Source organism: Saccostrea cucullata, unplaced genomic scaffold (assembly GCF_032062105.1).
Source record: "Saccostrea cucullata isolate Sc308-1 unplaced genomic scaffold, CSIRO_AGI_Scuc_v1 ctg381, whole genome shotgun sequence".
Lineage (NCBI taxonomy): Eukaryota > Metazoa > Mollusca > Bivalvia > Ostreida > Ostreidae > Saccostrea > Saccostrea cuccullata.
In genome coordinates, this window is record NW_026925537.1 from 94,224 (window position 1) to 115,153 (window position 20,930).

A 20,930-nucleotide genomic window follows, 5' to 3' on the forward strand; every position below is an offset into this window, starting at 1 on the left:
GTAAATAAAATACCATAGGCTATAATGTTGACTTTAAATTTTTCATTTCAGATTTTGGAAATAAAATAATTCCATATAAATTTGAAAATATATAAATTAATAAATTGATCTCCTTTAAAAGGATATTACTATCATACCCACCCACTCCCACCCTTTCCCCTTTCATTGGTTTGGAAACCAATGAACCAAACGAATTTAATAAAAAAAAAAAACATTACAATCATTAAATTTTTAAAAAAAATACATAAAAGTTCAGGCCACCTATAATTTACCTAGTGTCCAGTAGAAAAAGATTTTAAATTGTTCATCTTTTTTTCAGATGATGTTGATGTTCATTTCTCTGGCCTGCAGACGATCAAAACATCTCGCATTATCTCCCCTTGTTTTTCTTTAAATTCCGGAAATAAATAAACATTTTCTGTTAAATAATTTGATATGAATAATATCACATAGAAGAAACGTAAATAAAAAATACACAAAGCCTTAAAATTACAATTTTTAAAACATTAAAACATAAACTGATAAAATAAAGTGTTGATTAAGTTACATGATCCGGTTTTGTCTTTTAGTTACACATAAGCATTTCCGAGTCTATCAGCAAGCAAGAAAAATAGAAATCGAGCCATCGAGGAAATCAATTATTGATTTATTCAGGTATGATTTCTTAAGCTTACGTGTGTAAGTTGTATAACTGTTTTATATTCATGTGAAAGAATTAATAACAGACACACATGCACTTTCTAAATCATACGGTTTGGGCAAAATCACTCCAGTGTCTCCAGTCAGTCCAGGGTTTGCCGTTTTCACTGTAGCCTACATATACACAATGTTAAGTATAGAATTGAAAAGATATTGTTCACTATACTGAAATATATACTTGTATATATATAAATTAAAAATTAACATACGAGTATATAATTTTTTCTATTTATTTCCCTTCCGAACTTGGATTTTTTTTCTAAAATTCTGATACGAAGAGCAATGTTTATTTAGTCTAAATTAATTTTTGATTTGATTGTTTTTGAATGAATAAGTGTTTGCACTATAGTTAATTAGATGATTAATATCAATGTTAATTAGGGGGGTACATCCGTGTTATTTTTACAAATTGCGCAATGTTTTGAAAACAATTTATAAAGGACTGAGACGTTAATAGGTTTGACCGCTGATACTAAAACAGTTGTGACCATATGGTCTGACGGACACAGTGACGGTCTGTTTTATTTTGAATGTACCAAAAAATTAGGATAGAATTCATCAGATTTTATTCTAGATTAAATTACGGCGAACGGACCCTGTGCGAACAAGTTTAGGGCGAGCGGACTCTGGGCGAAAAAAATATTGGGCGAACGGGAAATCGGGCGAACAATTTTTAGGGTGAACGAACATGGAACCAGCCTACAGTAGGTGGGGAAAAACATTTAAACTTTTTGGCACAATCTTTTTATCTATCTTTATGTCTTGAAATATGCATTTCTTCTTGCATGTTAATAAGCTTACATCCAATGATAGTTTCAAAATTTCAATGTTTTTATATTGGTTATCAGAATCTGAATAGATTCTGAAGGAGATCCAATTTGACAGTGACAGTGTGTACTTTACATGCATTATTTTCAAAGCAGTTCAAGATTGAATACTAAAACTCCACTAAGATGCAAACTTTTGTAAATATTGAAAAAAATTGAAGGAAAAAAGAGATGAAATGGATAAATAAACTTATTTTAAATGCTAACTAATGCTATAATTCAAGCTTTATAAGACATTGCGCAAATAATGTTTAAAAAACTGCATCTCCTCCATCTGTTCATAGCCTCTCCACTCAAAGTTCTTTAAATTTAGGGGCTATATAAAGCAATTAAACTGTGACATTTTCTTCAATGAAATTATATTGCAGACCAGTACTGGTCAACAGGGTATGAGTAGTCAAATCTCTTTGCCTACTTATATAAACCATATTTATTATAAGTGAAAAACTAAGTTAAAAAAATTCTCTTTTTTTTTTTTTGAATGGATAAGAAAAGTATATAGATATTTCAAACTATACAGCTAATCAAGGAACTCTGCTAAGACCTGTTTTAGCAAAAGAATTAAAACTTTTATCATAGATAGATCTTATCTTTGTCAAAGCAAAAGACCAAAAAATATTAATGAGTGATATAAAGATATTTCAAGAAGTGTGTAAAACTTGTGAATATCTTATCACTTGAAACATCTGCTACAGTTAATTTATTTACCACCTGATTTTAATTTTTAGGAGACCAATAAATTCAAACAGTAACAATGTACCCGGTAGAAGATATTGTAATGCCAGAAAAGAAAGGTCATTGAAATGGCAGAAAAGGAGCACAAGGAACAAAAGATTGGCAGTCAGCTGTCAGGAGAGTCTATAAAAGTCATTGCTGAATCAGTGGGAATCAGTGGAATACCTGATGACGCAGCGAGTGTTCTGGCTGAAGACAGCAGCTACAGACTCAAACAGATTATTCAGGTTTCATTTATACTCCATAAACGTGATAAAACAATATAATTTTTCTAAATTGTTTAGTTTCCATGCCAGATTTATTTATAGGCCAACTGCATTGCATGTTTACCTTATACATGTTGATAGCACTGTAAGTGGACATTGTATTCAGCATTTTAGAAATCAAATTTTTAAAAACATTGTGACTTTTCAAGACTTAAATGTATGTTTCATGCTTGGTTATTTCTTTGTACAGGAAGCTGTGAAGTTTATGCATCATGGTAAAAGACTTAAATTATCCACAGCTGACATAGATCATGCAATGAGAGCTGAAAACATTGAGGTGCAGTAATTATGTTTCAATTTGCTTAATAGGAATTAATGTCAAAATTATATATATATATATTTTTAAAAAACCATGGAACAGCAGAGTCAACTGAGACATTCATGAGTGCACATCAATGACCATATGTAAGTAACCTGATTTATTTGAGTTTAATGACACTTGCGGGTTCTAATTTAAGCCTCTCTATGGATTTGAGGCCGGGGACAGTATTCCTTTCCGGTTTGCCAGTGGTGGCGGGAGAGAACTACATTTCATTGAAGAAAAAGAATTTGATCTACAGGACGTCGTGAATTCAACATTGCCTAAAATACCTGTGGATATTTCCTTAAAAGGTTTGAGTTTGTTCGTTAACCAAGTAAAATCTGGCAAACCTTTTTTATTTATTTGAAAATTCATTAATGTGCAGCAAATGTAGAATTCAACTTTAAATATCAAGTTAATTATCATCTTCCTTTGTTTCATTACTTAGAATGAGGAATCTTATTTCAGTAATGAGTAATTTTTAGGGGAGAGGGTGGGTGGGAGAGTTAATGGGATGATATATGGATCACAAAATTTAAAATGCAATAAAAAGGATTTTCTTATTCCCCAGCCCACTGGCTCTGTATTGATGGAATCCAGCCCTCCACTGCAGAAAATCCTCCCCCGGCCTCCAAGGACCAACAACAGAAGGAAATTCTGGACACAACGATAAAGAAAGTGATCGACAAACAACAGAAAGTGCCTCCTGTAGCAGAACCTAGCAAAATCAAGCACAAACACAAAGCCATTACTGACCTCGCCAAGGTCAAGGACCTGTCTACACACGAACTCTCTGTGGTGAGTTTTGTTGGGCAGAGTCAGATGACCTTTGAGTCAGTGTAGTATGAAAACATTTAAGAGTTTATAGTGCTTTTTTTTTCCAAGTGAAAATATTTTTATTGTTACTTTTCAATGTACTGAAATGCTCTTCAAATTTTTCCAATGACCACAGGAACAGCAGCTGTACTATAAGGAGATAACAGAGGCCTGTGTAGGACCAGATGAAGCCAGGAGATCGGTACGACTCTCAGACTAAGAAAAATATAACAATTAAACCTGAAAAGCAAGAGACAGTTAAAATTGCTTATTTACAACACCAAAAGAGCAAAAATAAGAAAAAAATCCATTGACTTCAATACAGGCATTTATTACCATTTTCTTTTAACTGTATTTATAGCTGTATGCACAGCTGAATTTCTTCAAAAAAAAAAAAATTCAATTGTATCAGTAAAAATATACCACTTATAAACCAAATTTTAATTCATCGAAAGCTGATATTCAGCTGTAGTGCTATGTCTTCTAATCCAGTTGTATATTCATGAAAATAGCGAAACAGAGACATACAATTTGTTATTGACAGGAAGCACTGCAGAGTTTGGCTAGTGACCCTGGTCTGCATCAGATGCTGCCCAGATTCAGTACTTTTATATCAGAAGGGGTAAGAATTGGAAAGTAATATGGTCTAAAAGTTCATCACAGGTGTTTTCTATGGCTGTCCAATTTTTGTGGATTTTTGTGGATGGGATGAATTAAAAAAAATGTATTCAGAATTAATTTGTTATCTTAACGATGTTCGATCCTGATATTTAAAGTCTTAAACTTTTTTTGCCAAGTATATTTTTACTTTCTGCATTCATAGCTTAATTAAAATTCAAATAAAAAAAATGGGGGTCAATACGCTTCTTTTGGCGCTACAATACATTTAATATGACCTTTCTGCACTGAAATTTGTGTCTTAATTAAAAATTACATTTTTGACGTTTTCCCTTCAATATTTTTATCCAATTAAAGCATGAAACAAAATGAACTCTAAGTTTGTTTAAAAAAAGACACTTAAAAATTGTGACTAAGAAAAAGTTTCAAATTGCTTCGCATAATCAATTATTTGACCTTTCTGCACTAATAAAATATGATTTTTTTTGGCGTTGAAATTTAAATAAGCAAGAAAATTATTTTAATGTCTTAAACTTTTTCTGATTTTAAGCAAATAGGTCAAATTTATCTTGAATAAAAAAGAACATCAAAAGTCATGGGGTATATGATGTAAAAATATTACTAAAAAAGTGTCAATTTTACGTTAAATTTGGCTCAATTTTCCCCTGGATTTTCAGAATGTATTTACTATATTTGTCACACTTTGTTGATAGAATTCATAAGAAATAATTTAATAGATATTTCAGAACCAGAATAACACATTTCACTGCAAAAAACAGCTTTGTGTGCAACCAGGATGGGAAAAGAGGAATCCAAAACTAACAATACTTTATAGTTCAAAATGGAAAAACTGATCATTTTCGTCTAAAAAACCTTCCGCCACAAAATATAGTCCCTAGCTTATATTAATTCTACTTGAAGGGAATTTAATCGCGGTTTTTTCATTGAATATAGTTAAATTTGCACTGTAGAATTCAGATTTAACGTTAGAACTTAAAAATGATGCAGAATTTTATAAATAAAGGACCTGACCAAAATATGCTCAAAATCTCAGGATCGAACGTCCTTAAAGGGGTTGAATTACAAAAAGTTCTAGCTCTAAAATTACATGTAAATCAGTATGTTTACGAAATGCACCTTAAAACTGCATCAAATTCTAGCTATCCTAGATTATGATCCAAACATTGCAAAAATGTTTACTTTTTACAGGATGTGATTTTTTTGTCTTTTAGTCAGAGACCAGAAGAGCTTACACAGTAAGCATGTCTGTCTGTCCGTCTGTCTGTAAACAATTTTTCAGAAATATAGACTCCTCCTACAGTTTTGGTCTAATTTCAATATAACTTGGCACACAAGTAGACTACACTAAGATACATAATTCTGTATATCGGTTTTTGATTTCGATGAACGGTGTTGCCGTGGTTACTAAAAATAGAAATTTCTGTGAAATTCTTTCAAAATTATCCTCCTACAGTTTTGGTGATTTCAATATAACTTGGCACACAAGTAGACACACAAGATACATAATTCTGTGTATCAGTTTTTGATTTCGATACGGCGTTGCCGTGGTTACTAAAAATAGAAATTTCTGTGAAATTCTTTCAAAATGCTACTCCTCCTACAGTTTTGATCTGATTTCAGTATAAGTTGGCAAACAAGTAGAATACACTAAGATACATAATTCTGTGTATTGGTTTTTGACGATGAACGGTGTTGCCGTGGTTACTAAAAATAGAAATTTCTGTGAAATTCATTCAAAATGCTACTCCTCCTACAGTTTTGCTCTGATTTCAGTATAACTTGGCACACAAGTAGAATACACTAAGTTACATAATTCTGTGTATCGGTTTTTATTCGATGAACGGTGTTGCCGTGGTTACTAAAAATAGAAATTTCTGTAAAATTATTTCAAAATGCTACTCCTCCTACAGTTTTGGTCTGATTTCAGTGTAACTTGGCACACAAGTAGACTACACTAAGATACATAATTCTGTGCATCGGTTTTTGATTTCGATGAACAGTGTTGCCGTGGTTACTAAAAATAGGTGTGAAATTCTTTCAAAATGCTACTCCTCCTACAGTTTTGGTCTGATTTCAGTATAACTTGGCAAACAAGTTGAATACACTAAGATACATAATTCTGTAAATCGGTTTTTGATTTCATTTCGACGAATGGTGTTGTCGTGGTTACTAAAAATAGAAATATCTGTAAAATTGTTTCAAAATGCTACTCCTCCTACAGTTTTGGTCTGATTTCAATATAACTTGGCACACAAGTAGAATACACTAAGATACATAATTCTGTATATCGAATTTTAATTTTGATGAACGGTGTTGCCGTGGTTACTGAAAATAGAAATGTCTGTAAAATTGTTTCAAAATGCTACTCCTCCTACAGTTTTGGTCTGATTTCAGTATAACTTGGCACACAAGTAGACTACACTAAGAACATAAAGAGACTTTATCAACGATCATTATTCTATTTAATGCTGTTTATAAAGTTTCAAATCCCAGCTGCTTAAGTACTTTCTCTTCCTTTGCTATAAGTTCAAACCAGTAGAGCTTCAGTCTCGACAGAGACTTCTGGTTTTCTGAAAATATTTCCATTTGTCATTTTCAGGTTAAAATAAATGTAGTACAGAACAATTTGGCCCTGCTTATTTATCTAATGAGGATGGTAAAATCTATCATGGACAACCAGACACTCTATCTTGAAAAATATGTAAGTACTTTATGTGTGTAAGTACTGTACAATAAATACATGTATTTGTATATGAATAAGTCACACAAACACACTAATTTAAATGTACATGTCTATATGAGGGGTGATCAAAAAGTTCGCGAACTAATTGAATAACTTCATTGTAAGAAACAATATTTGGTTTCAGTGTTGATTTAATTTTAAACTAGTTCTAATTGTAACGGGGACCGTTACAGATGTTCCCCAAACGCTCCCAAACTCCCTTTTGGTGCCATATTCCCTGTAACAGCTTCATTAAATAGGACAAAATCTATGCATTTGAGACTTTAACAACGCCAAGTTCATTCAAATTTTAGCATTGCAAGCGTTCGCACGTGAATGCATGTGCGTAATGACCATATCATCTTGTCTACACAATCTATATATTTTTTATATACTAAATATTAAAGTTTTTAATCCAAAAGTATTAAAAAATACGCTCATTCAAGTGTATTTTTGATTTATCTCATTTCATGTGAACGCACGTGCATACATCAGCATGGTGACCATATCTTCTTGTAGAAGTCTTTTACATCTATCTATGTTCTAAATCCCACCCTATTTGGTTGAAAACCAAGGGAAATATAGCTGTTTAAAGTTTCAGCCAATCAGATTACAGCGAACGTACACGCACGTGTATGCATGTGCATTGTGACCATACTGTCTTGTAGAAGTTCATTATATCTATCTACGAGTATGTTCCAAATTCCACCCTGTTTGGTTGAAACCCAAAGGAGTTATAGCTATTTAAAATTTAAGCCAATCAGATTGCAGCACACGTGCATGCACGTGTTTTCATGATAATTGCTATATATCATATTGTAGGATATCTTAATGCATGGCTATGTTCAAAATTTCATAGGATTTCGTCGAAAAACAAGAAAGATATAGAGACTTTAGTTTCAGCCAATCAGAGCGAAGTGCACGTGCATGCGCGTGAGATCTTGCTTTTTTGATCATGTCATCTTGTATACGCTACTAATATATCCTTACATTATAAATTTCAAAAGATTTTATAAAAAAAATAGAAAAGTTACGGCTATATCCATTATATTGGTCATTTAACGTGTTGCACGTGCGCGCTCTTGCAAGCACGTGCGCGCAAAATGGCATGTTGACAATGTCGTTTTATCTCCATTTATAATATGTCTATATATTCTAAATATCAAAGCATTACATCAAAAAATGTAAAAGTTACGGCAATTTCAAGTATATTGGTCATTTCACGTGTTGCACGTGCGCGCTCTTGCAAGCACGTGCGCGCAATATGACCTTCGTTCCGCAAATCTACATAACATGCCTACTTATCCTAAAAAGGTTTCCCCTTAATCGGATGTGTACTTTAAAGATCATTGTGACAAAATTTTCAAGAAGAAAAATAAAAAGTCTGCTATTGCAAGCAATAGCATATGTCGCCCCGTTGGACAAAACTTTCATTTTTATCATCACTAAAACAAGGGTCCATTAGCTAAGCTTGGACAACCATCGAGTCGTATAAGTCCTTTTTGTTGGAAACGGAAGACCTTAATTGGGTACATCCCACTAATTATTTTTAGAATCGGTAGGAGAAGAAAGTAGTACAGGAAAAAATTACAAGTTCCTAAATTTGCAGACTTGCATAAAAGAAATTGAGCTGATGTACTTAAATGAGCCTTGTACTTGTTAATTGGCAGTATCTTTCCTACCAAAAAAACTTGGCAAATGTAATTTTTATATATCAGCCGAATTATTTTGTGTATAATAGCGCCAGTGAGAACTCTGAAATTTCCTTACTTTCACTTTCATTTTCAGAGGTTCTGCCGGAAAACGAATCTGACATGACACCTTCAATTCCAGCATTTCTGCATTGCACAGGGCTGATGTTTCTTATGAGATGATAAATCATGTGTAAACTTTCTCAGTTTAGCGGAATCATGAACATTTTCGGCGATATGAATGTTTTGTTTACAGTAGTGATCAAGGCTTTGCGCACCTGTAGGCGTGGATCCAAGGATTTATGAATGAATAAAAAGTATGGAAATAACGTACCAATTTTTCTATTTTATACTTGCACTATCTAATGAAATTAATACTATACAAGTAATAGATATGCATGTACAAAAAAAAAAGCGAAATGCTAATAAATGCAGCTGACAATCGTTATTTTTTATATAGATAAAATAAACTAATTATAAAATCTAAAAATCTGAGACAAGACAGAAGAAGAATGGATGTTGGCAAACTATCAAATTACATCAGGAGAACTGAATTTTATGAATGAAACTTTTAAAACGTTACTTGTAAGGTGTATATGTTATATCTGTGTATTCTACCTGGCAGTGCGCTTCAAAAGGGGGGGGGGGGGGGGTCGTCTTGAACATAGTACCTAATGTTTGAACGGTAAGGGCTAGGGCTTTCGTATTTCAAATATGCAATCCTTGTGAAATGAACTTTTATTGGACACGAAGAACTTTGACCCTTTGACCTAGACCTTGGAAAACACATGTGTACATCTTAACCTTTTTTTCTGTTTCGTTTTGATGGCAACTGTTAGCGACTCATTACAATTATTTTAAAAGTAGAAATCATGTTGACACATTGCAAGGAATTAACATTGAAAGTTTCAAAACGATTGCTTGAGTAGTTATTGAGAAAATCGAAATTAAAGAATTTTAACATTCCCCTGGTTTCCATGGCAATAATCGATTATTTGAAAATTTTAAATGCAAAGCGCACAACTACAGATACTAATCATTAAAATAAAAAGAGTTTCATGACGAACGTTTAAGGGACCAGAGAGAAACAGAAGGAAATTCGTCGCTTTTTACAGGTTTCCATGGCAACGGTAGACATAGAAACTGAATGACCTCACTGCACAACTACAACCAGTGATCGTCCTTTGGGGAAAATTTAGCAGATTTTCCCTAGCAAAATCAAGAAACAGCCTGGATAAACACAACATGCCATTATATGTCGTCCCCGACCGTTCGGGGCGACATAATCAAGGAAACAGAGTAAAAACACATGTTCCTCAACTTCGTTTGGTGAGTAGCCCTCTCTGACTTTAATGCATATCTGCCACTGTTCTGCTCATGCGCGAATCACATGATGTAGGCTGTCACGTGACCCTCTCCGTAGTGTTCTGTCACAAAAGCTGAAAGTTTTTTCTGCCTTTTATATTTCTTTCCTTGTAAGTTGATTTTTATTACAGAGACAGCTTATTTGTTAGAAATGATCAAATCTCGGCAAAAGAATGGGTGGATAAGAATATCCTTTCCAAAAATAAGCATGACGACCATCAAAACCCAAATCTTCTGTCTCTTTATTTAAGGTGAATAGAGAATGAGTGCCTACTTTTATCATATCTAATATGTTTAAAATCTAAAGTAAACGATATCCTAGATATTTAATAATTATTTTATTGTTAAGATATTCAACTATTTGGCAAAGTGAAAAGTGGAGGTCTTTGATAGCAAATTGCTTAATTAAAAACAGGTCTTTTAAAACTTGCTTTCACTGGGCAACATAACAAATATCATTTTTAACCATCTGCCGTCCTTCACTAAAACGATCAGTCCAATCATTATTTAAATTTATAGGAAGTCCTTTGTCTTAATAAACTGGGTACAAATTATTATACGCTACTGCAAAGGATTTTTGAAGGTATACCATAAATTTTTCATTTTAACTGTCACTTTTTTAATAAGCGCAGCGCAAAGCGCTTTCTGTGCACATCTGACTTCCGTTCTGGATCAAAACTTGTCATTCTAAAAATATGCAACTGGAAATGTATTTTAGTGTAATGCTGCGTTACGTGCATTTCTAATAATAGAAGGCAAATAAGGTTTAATTAAGGATGTTCCACAGTTAGTAGATAAGAGCATTCTTATCATGTTCATTTAACTATGTCGGCACTCATTAATTTGGTACCACGTTGTAACAAATGCTGCCTCTATGGCACAAATACTTAATTTAAAAAACAGTACATATTATTTATCATGTACATGCAATATAGTGATTGAATATTCAATACGTACCCGGTACATGATTTAAAACTCAGATGGGATTTTGATTTTAAGTTTTTAAATCTGAAACTAAAAGTGAGTTATTCAGCAAAAGAAATCACATAAAATTTATTTACAATTTACTACTTACATAATATGGTACGTTCTATATATCCATATAAACTATAATTATTTTTTTCTTCTAGACAATTATTTCAGGCAATGTAACTAAAACAAGCCTTTCTATTAACATCTTGCACCATGCTGAGATTTATCAGTGTGATTTTTGCATATAAGTATCAATTAGTAACAGACTGGAATGCATTCAATAGGACGGTATTTTATAATGTCTATACTTGTGTTGTACATAATTCGAAAGGAAGGGCAGTTTGTGGCTGTACAGACATGTAGAGCATGTGGTGGATGTGTTTTCAACGAATTCACTCAAGTAGTAGAACTTATTCCTTGGAATACATGTATTGTGCTCTAAAATTGTGCGTGCAGTGTGCAGGATATGGCGAAAAATGCTAAAACCTTAATTAATGTTCATAGCAATATGGACAGAAATATGTTTTCTTTCTTGGACTCTTGAATTATTAATTATTGAAATAGCAGAAATATTATGAGCAATTATTTTCAGTATTCCTTTTTAACTAGCTCAACAATGCAGTAGATATGTTTACCTCTCAACATGTTTTGCGTGGTAGTGAAGATCATAGATACACAAGTAAAGAATGGTGAAAAGCAATAAGCGTCCGCAAAAAATATTGAAGCATTTTAAATTATTTCAACAATAGTCAAAAGTACTTTTGGGGGTTTAATGACGTATTTTTAATCCAAAGAAGAAAAGTGTAAAAACAAATTATTACAAAAACGTATCATTTACTAATGAGTGACACATATTGTATATCAACACAAATGTTACTGCAAATACATGTATGCTATAAATCATATACTTGTCAAAAGATAAATATAATATATTTATACTAAAATGTATGTTCACATATCACACATAAAGGGCGTTAATTCTACGGATGTTCATTTCATTTACATAGAGTGTTGTCATATGACGTTGTTACAAACATGATGCCAATCTTCAATTTGAAAAACTTGTAAACGCAGAATGAATTTGTTAATGAATATGATCACAAGAAGATTTTATTTTTCAGTGTTGCGCGTAAATGAGAGGAATTTTAGCGACAATTTCAAGTGTTCACATTTTTTTTAAATACAGTGTATACATTTTCCAGCAAAAGTATAGCTACATGTACATTAAGAGTTTAAATTTCATCGGAAAACATCTCCCTTCCAATAATTTGCAATTCATACGCAAATACGACCTCTTATAAATTCCTACAAGGCGATGGGGAAAGAAAATAACTTTACACGCAAACATATTTTCTTGCAATTTCGTGTACAGTACTTTAAGTGAAATTGATTGATCTTTTGATAATGTATAATGCTTAAAAAAAAGGCATGAGACAATAATTCCAATCTTCATTTTATGATTTCCTGTGTTTTGATTGGAGGAGAACACGTTCCAGAAAATTTTTACACATCGATAAATTCTTTCAATCAGAACTACTTTCTTGACTGTTGTAAAAACAATGAAAACAGATACTTCTAGTCCGTTTTAGCTACAAGAAACTTGAAATAAAAAATGAATGAATGATCGAATGAATAAATGAAAAGGAAATAAACAGGACTGACAGACGGGAATATTATGTTTATGTCACTGTCGCATCACGAGTGTGAATTTTAAAAAATCGCTGATCATGCTGTCATTTTCTCGACGTTCCATATCAGCTCAGTTGGTATCGTTGTGATAGGGAAAAGAAACGTACCTCATACTCTTGCCTTTCTGGCATCAAATTCATATGATTACATCCTACAGATCCCATATTTTCCCTAAATCTTTGAACGAAACAGAGCAAATCGAGGACGTCGTCGGTCTTCAACTTTCGTCATGACGTCAACATGGCCATGGTCAAGGACGAATTATTCTGGAGAATACGCGTATTTACGATATTTGTTGACTTAAACAATATTCAATGAATTTTTATAAGTTTATTTCTTGATTGTTTTGACAATTTAAGTTGGATTTTATCGATATTCATCTTGTACACGTTTCTTTGTGGCATCGGTGGCATTAAAGTATTCCTACGCCGTGCAAAATAACGGATTGTATGGCGGCCTCAAAGGGAAATAATTTTAATAATTTAAAAAAATCGTAATTGGAATTATAAGAATTAAACGTTCTTTTTTAAATTTATCGATGTGTAAAAGTCCTTTGTCTCACAAACTTTACATAAAAGTGCTTCGCACTTTTATTCAGTTTGTGAGCAAAAAGGCAAAGTTTACACATTATAAACGCTACGTTTGCATAATGTTGAATTTCATATCCCAACAGGGTTCACATATAGGACTCACATACTTTTTGACAACTTGCTCGACTTAGCGCTATCGCACTGTCAAAATATCGCTTAAAATAATTCTGACGAATTTCTAATCAATATGCTTAGCGCTTTCAAGTACTTTCAGTACTTTGATTGTTACAAGTGACCTACGTAGTGATGTCATTTTCACATTGTGACGTCACAAACAAAGAGCAAACTGGATTCAGCATATGCTATTTATAGAACTTATGTATGGCTATGTGTGTACAAAATTTTTTCTAATCTTAATTGTGGTTTTGTAGATATACATGTAGAGATAGATCACGAACTTTTTGATCACCCCTCGTACATATTAAAACAAGAACATTATGCAACTGAAACACAGACAATTGTTTTCATATTCTCTTCTTGTCTTATCACATCATTAAAAAAATTAAAAGTTTTAATGCGGTGTTTTCAGCTATTGGAAATTGGGGAAAACTTCTTTTGTAGCTTCATGAGTTCATTCCGGCAGTGTGTACCTGTATTGTCAGTAAACAGTTGTGTATGAGACCAGAGGTTGATAATCACTGGGCACTACGAGACTTCGCGGCGCGTCTAATGGGACAAATCTGCAAGTAGGAAACTCTGATATTTTTTTCTGGAATAAATCAAGCAAAAGTTTTAAAAAATTGAGTACATAGAGAATGAATACTTCAATAAATCTACTGAGAAAATGTCAGTCATTAGTATTGTTAAGTCAACCCTCTTAAAATTAAAATCCAGTAGAAAATGGCATCATATAAAAATCTAGGAGAAAAATGTAATGATGAGAAATTCCTATTTATACCCCCCGCAAACGAAGTTTGGGGGGTATATAGGAATCACCTTGTCCGTCTGTCCGTCTGTCTGTCCGTCCGTCTGTCCGTCCGTCCGTCTGTCTGTCTGTCCGTCTGTCTGTGCAATCGTGTCCGGTCCATATACAGAGGGACATTAGAAACTACTCCGCACTAAGATTGCCCATGACCTAAGGGTGTGTCATGACCTTGACCCAAGGTCATTTGGGGAAGTTCAAGGTCACTGGAAGAAAAATTTCATAATTCGTGTCCGGTCCATAACTTTCTTATTGATAAACTTGGTAGGTTCTCATTTCACACAAAGATTGCCCATGACCCAAGGGTGTGTCATGACCTTGACCCAAGGTCATTTGGGAAAGTTCAGGTCACTGGAAGAAAATTTTCAAAAATCATGTTTGATACATATCTTTTATGGATAAACTTGGTAGGTTCTCATTTCACACAAAGATTGCCCATGACCCTAGGATGTGTCATGACCTTGACCCAAGGTCATTTGGGAAAGTTCAAGGTCACTGGAAGAAAATTTTCATAATTCCTGTCCGGTCCATATATTTCTTATGGATAAACTTGGTAGGTTTTTATTTCACACAAAGATTGCCCATGACCCAAGGGTGTGTCATGACCTTGACCCAAGGTCATTTGGGGAAGTTCAAGGTCACTGGAAGAAAAATATCATAACATATCCTTATGAATAAACTTGGTAGGTTCTCATTTCACACAAAGATTTCCTATGACCCAATGGTGTGTCATGACCTTGACCCAAGGTCATTTGGGGAAGTTCAAGGTCACTGGAAGAAAAATTTCATAATTCATGTCTGGCATATCTTTCTTATGGATAAACTTGGTAGGTTCTCATTTCACTGAAAGATTGCCCATGACCCAAGGGTGTGTCATGACCTTGACCCAAGGTTATTTGGGGAAGTTCAAGGTCACTGGAATAAAAATTTCATAATTCGTGTTTGATACATATCTTTATTATGGAAAAACTTACTTCTGAAAAACCCAGCGGGGGGTATTTTGTCCCGTTTGGACAGTTCTAGTTTTATTCAGTTTCTTGCTACATTTACAATTCAAGGGGTTTTAAACTATAATATGACAGTGAAAACTTTCATTGATTTGCTGTACAGGAATTTCAGCACTAGCACCAACAATATCCAGGCCCGTATCACTAAAACATTCACCCAGGCAATACAGAGTGAGAAGGCAGCCCTGGCTACTCAGTATGGAGCTATAGCTGGTCTGGGGGAAATGGGATCTGAGGTAAGAGCAGGCATGGATCCAGGTATTTTTTCCTGGAAGCGGGGAGGGAGGATGTTCAACCCCAGTCCAAAAAGAATCCTACCCACAATATTCTTGACAAGCAAAAACAAAAAAAAATAAATTCCTTTCCTAAATGTGAAATATATTTCTTTGATTACTGTCTCTTTTTGTTAGTGTAATATTTGAACATTTAATAACTCTGCAAATTCTTTGGGGAGGGGGCAGTCAATTACAGAAAGGGCTATGTATCAAATTGAATGTTGTTTAAGACACAACTCAGTTTATTAGTTTATTTTGGTAGATTTATGTTTTCTTTTGTAGGTCATCAAGTCCTTTTTACTCCCGCATGTGAAGGACATTGGGGAGAAGGTACAGAGTGTGTTGGAGGGCCCTATCCTCAATGCTGCAGATAAGATAGCAGGAGAAAATATCAAGAAGTCACTGGCTGTGAGTCAGATTTGTATTATCAGATGCAATATTACATGTATCATAATTTTCAAACATTATATAAATGAAAGTAATTTTGCTTAGGAACATTATAAAGTAAAAATACCACATTGTAAAACACATTACTAGTATAAAAAATAACAAAGGACATATACTGGGGGGGGCCAAAAAGTTAAAGGTTATAAACGTCATTGTGAAATAGTGTGAAACATTGAATATTACTTTTCTTCGGATTTAAAATCAAATTCTTTTAAGATAGTGCGTGCCTATGTGTCTTTAAGTTTATCAATATAGTTCATACATAATATATTTGTGATTATTACTACCAATGAGTAAAGGATGATATACATGTAACTGAAAGAATAACATCTGAGTAACCGGGTACTTGATCGGAAGATTAAGGGAGTAACGGGTTACTAAAAATTGTCCAATTTGCCAACACTAATATCAATATATTAATTTTATAAAATTATTTTCTTTCTTATTTCTGTAACAAACAATTTACTATTGAACTTTTCTTAGGAGCATTAAATGGGCTTAATATTAGCATTAAGTGGGCTTACATGGGCTATTGTATTATGTGGCTATTGTAATTTTGTTTGACAGAAATACCTGTCCCCCGTACTAAAGGCTCTGAAGGGGGCGGGGGCGTCTGTGGACGATTATGTCTCTGAGTTTGGGTCCCTGGGGAACCTGCTCCACACAGCTGTGGGGAGGGAAAGGAAATCCTCTGGAAACCAGGGAAATCAGCTGGCCAAGGCGGCGGCAGGGACGTCCACACAAGACAGAACACGGCCAATGGTCACAATCCCAACGGTAAGTCAAACACAGGACAGAACATAGCCAATGGTCACAATACCAGCGGTAAGTCAAACACAGAACAGAACATAGCCAATGATCACAATCCCAACAGTAAGTCAAACACAGAACAGAACATAGCCAATGATCAACCAACGGTAAGTCAAACACAGAGCAGAACATAGCCAATGGTCACAGTCCCAGCGGTAAGTCAAACACAGAACAGAACATAGCCAATGATCACAGTCCCAAAGGTAAGTCAAACACAGAACAGAACATAGCCAATGATCACAGTCCCAGCGGTAAGTCAAACACAGAACAGAACATAGCCAATGATCACAGTCCCAAAGGTAAGTCAAACACAGAACAGAACATAGCCAATGATCACAGTCCCAACGGTAAGTCAAAACACAGGACAGAACACGGCCAATGATCACAGTCCCAACGGTAAGTCAAAACACAGGACAGAACACGGCCAATGACAATGGTCACAATCCCAACGGTAAGTCAAACACAGGACAGAACATAGCCAATGGTCACAATCCCAACGGTAAGTCAAACACAGAACAGAACATAGCCAATGATCACAGTCCCAACGATAAGTCAAACACAGGACAGAACATAGCCAATGATCACAGTCCCAACGGTAAGTCAAACACAGAACAGAACGTAGCCAATGATCACAGTTCCAACAGTAAGTCAAACACAGGACAGAACACGGCCAATGATCACAGTCCCAACTGTAAGTCAAACACAGAACAGAACGTAGCCAATGATCACAGTCCCAACTGTAAGTCAAACACAGAACAGAACATAGCCAATGATCACAGTCCCAACGGTAAGTCAAAACACAGGACAGAACAAGGCCAATGGTCACAATCCCAACGGTAAGTCAAACACAGGACAGAACACGGCCAATGATCACAATCCCAGCGGTAAGTCAAACACAGGACAGAACAAGGCCAATGATCACAGTACCAACGGTAAGTCAAACAAAGGACAAAACACGGCCAATGGTCACCATCCCAATGGTAAGTCAAACACAGGGCAGAACAAGGCCAATGGTCACCATCCCAATGGTAAGTCAAACACAGGGCAGAACAAGGCCAATGGTCACCATCCCAATGGTAAGTCAAACACAGGGCAGAACAAGGCCAATGGTCACCATCCCAATGGTAAGTCAAACACAGGGCAGAACACGGCCAATGGTCACCATCCCAATGGTAAGTCAAACACAGGACAGAACACGGCCAATGGTCAACATCCCAACGGTAAGTCAAACACGGCCAATGGTCAACATCCCAACGGTAAGTCAAACACAGGGCAGAACATGGCCAATGGTCACCATCCCAATGGTAAGTCAAACACAGGGCAGAACAAGGCCAATGGTCACCATCCCAATGGTAAGTCAAACACAGGGCAGAACACGGCCAATGGTCACAATCCCAACGGTAAGTCAAACACAGGACAGAACACGGCCAATGGTCACCATCCCAACGGTAAATCTCATGTCTTAACTGTTATCTAACTTCTTTTGCATGAGGGCAAAAAACAAAAATTTTTTTGTCATGAAAGAATGGACTTGTATTCTTTCAAATATGTCTTAATTCTGAAATTGATAGAGAAAGTAGCTAAAAAGAAAGTACAGGGTACTGTTAATCAACTTTTATTTGCATGCGAGAAATATCTGCGAGTTTCAAATCGTGAATATTTATCACTGTGAACCATTTAATTTGCTTTATATGGGTGGAGAATATCTTCTAAGTTGCGATAATTAATCTGACATTGCAGATTGTTTTTAAACTGACTAATGGCTAATAAAAGATGACACGAACAATAGTTCGTTTACAGTATGTTTTACCCATTTTATCCTTTTTACTGTGTCTTACAAGCTTTTCTGCTCTTTGTTTTGCATCTACCTTTAAATCTGATTATTATGATTACATCAAGTTCATTTTTTACAGCCACGATCCCAGTTTGTTATCCAGCAATCATCATCACTTGGCAGTCTGCCAGGAACACCCAAAACCCCACAAGGAGGTATCCGTACACCAGGGACACCCTCTGTAATCCAGGGAGGTCAGCCCAAAACACCCAGCACCCCAGGGCAACAAAAGTTTATAGTCATGACATCACAGGCCAGACCAAGCAACAATGGACAGTCAGATAAACCCCTCTCTATAAGTTCAGGGACACCTACAGTTGTCAAGGTTATGTCAGGAAGTGCTCAAGGTCAAATGCCAACAGCAGTGCCAAGGACACCCACCACACCCAAAATTGTGGTGATGTCAATGTCGCAAGGAAATTCCTCCATCGCGGGACAATCAGGAGGAAATAGTCAGGACTTGGGCATGAGAAGTGTGTTCAGTGAACAGTTAAATAACATGAAAAAGGAAAGTGAAAATGGTTGAATGAAGGTGGCTGAAGGTCAAGGAATACATATGTAGCAGATTATATGACAATGAAATGTGTTATTTAAAAGGCAGACTCAGTGTATTTAAAAAAAAAATCCACCCAAAAAAAAAATCAAGAAAGAAAAAGTAAAAATGTATAACAAACATATGTTTCATTTTATTATTCTTCTTTGTTAATTTGGAGAGATAAGCCTCCAAAATGGAAGAAATAGTACGTTGTTTCCTACTGACCACTGACAGACACATCAGTGCAGATCTGTACTTGCTGGTCTGAAAAAAATCAATATATTTTTTGGAGAGCTACAATTCTGCAGTCTTGTAGAGTTTTCCGTATAATAGGTGTGGTACTTTTTATAAAAATAGTATTTCTTGTCTAAAAGTGTCAGAATCTTTATTGAAACTATATAAAGTAGATTCCAAATTGTATTACCTTATTGTACATTAAACAATCTAGAAAACAAACCTCTATAAATTGATTTAATGACTATTGCTAGACAGTATGGTCAGAGGAAATGCAGACTGAAAGACATGTCAAAAATAAATCATCCAAACGCACCACCTTCATGCATTTAATTATATAAAATAAAAGGTATATTTCCTTTTAAAAAGTTCTCATTGTGCTTTAAAGTTGCTTAGACTCTGGTTTGAAGTTAATATTTTCTTCTCTGTATAATATCATGATTTCACTCGAAAATAATTCAAAATATATTTAAGAGCTTTTTTTATCTGGAAATTATTGAAAATACAATTTTTGAGAGGCTCGATCGGTTAGGGTAAGGGGTTTGTATTTCTATCTGATTGTCAGATTCAATTGCAGTCTTACTATCAGTGGATTTTATTATTTTTTTTCCATTAACTATATGGTAGTAGCTAATAAATAGCTGGTCATTCATAGAATTAGTTACATATTTAAAGAAGGTAAGGGCAGGCGAAACATACCTTACTGGAAACACTCTACTTTCTTTGATTGTCCCCCGCTTTCTTTAAAGTGAGGGGACATAAAATCTCATTCTTCTGTCAGTCTGTCCGTCCATCACAAAAACTTAAACTGTGGTCATATTTATTGAATGAGAAGAGATAGGACTTTCATGTTGCACATTTATATTACCTGTGACAAAACCTTTCTAAAGATCTTTTTACTTCTGGTTTTTGACCCCGAGACCTTGACCTACTTAAAAAATTTAACATTACTTTGAAATGGCCATAACTTTTGAATGAGAAGAGATAGGGCTTTCAAATTAAAATGTATATTACCTGTAACAAAACCTTTCTAAATACACTAGGATTTTTTTTACCTCATGACCCTGACCTTGAAGTTTGACCTACTTGCTCATAACTTTTGAAAGAGAAGAGACAGGGCTTCCATATTAAAATGTATATTATCTGTGACTAGACCTTTCTAAATGCACTAGGATTTTTTTTAACCTCATGACCCTGACCTTGAAGTTTGACCTACTTGTTCATAACTTTTGAAAGAGAAGAGATAGGGCTTTCATATTACCTGTGACAAGACCATTCTAAATACACTACGATTTTCGCCCTTGACCTTGAAGTTTGACTAACTTGTTAACAGATTAAAGACAAACTTGGCTATAATTTTTGAATGAAAAGAGATAAGGCTTTCATATAAAAATGTGTATTACCTGTGACAAGACCATTCTAAATTCTTTACGATTTTCTCCCATGAACTTGACCTTGAAGCTTGACTAACTTGTCAAAAGATTAAAGACCTAAAATTGGCTATAACTTTAGAATGAAAAGAGATACGGCTTTCATATTAAACTTGTATATTAC

General features: G+C 34.6%; 1 protein-coding gene across 1 annotated transcript; it reads left to right on the forward strand.

Moving 5' to 3' along the window:
* The first annotated feature begins 2,249 nt into the window (after nt 1-2,249).
* On the forward strand, nt 2,250-19,701 carry LOC134269152 (transcription initiation factor TFIID subunit 6-like). The gene is made up of 12 exons (XM_062751372.1): nt 2,250-2,488; nt 2,718-2,804; nt 2,986-3,139; nt 3,400-3,626; nt 3,781-3,846; nt 4,189-4,266; nt 6,883-6,984; nt 13,874-13,998; nt 15,345-15,477; nt 15,799-15,924; nt 16,531-16,740; nt 18,687-19,701. Exons 1-12 carry the CDS (start codon nt 2,330-2,332, stop codon nt 19,131-19,133), a joined length of 1,914 nt encoding a protein of 637 aa, XP_062607356.1. The 5' UTR covers nt 2,250-2,329; the 3' UTR covers nt 19,134-19,701.
* Nucleotides 19,702-20,930: the final 1,229 nt, after the last annotated feature.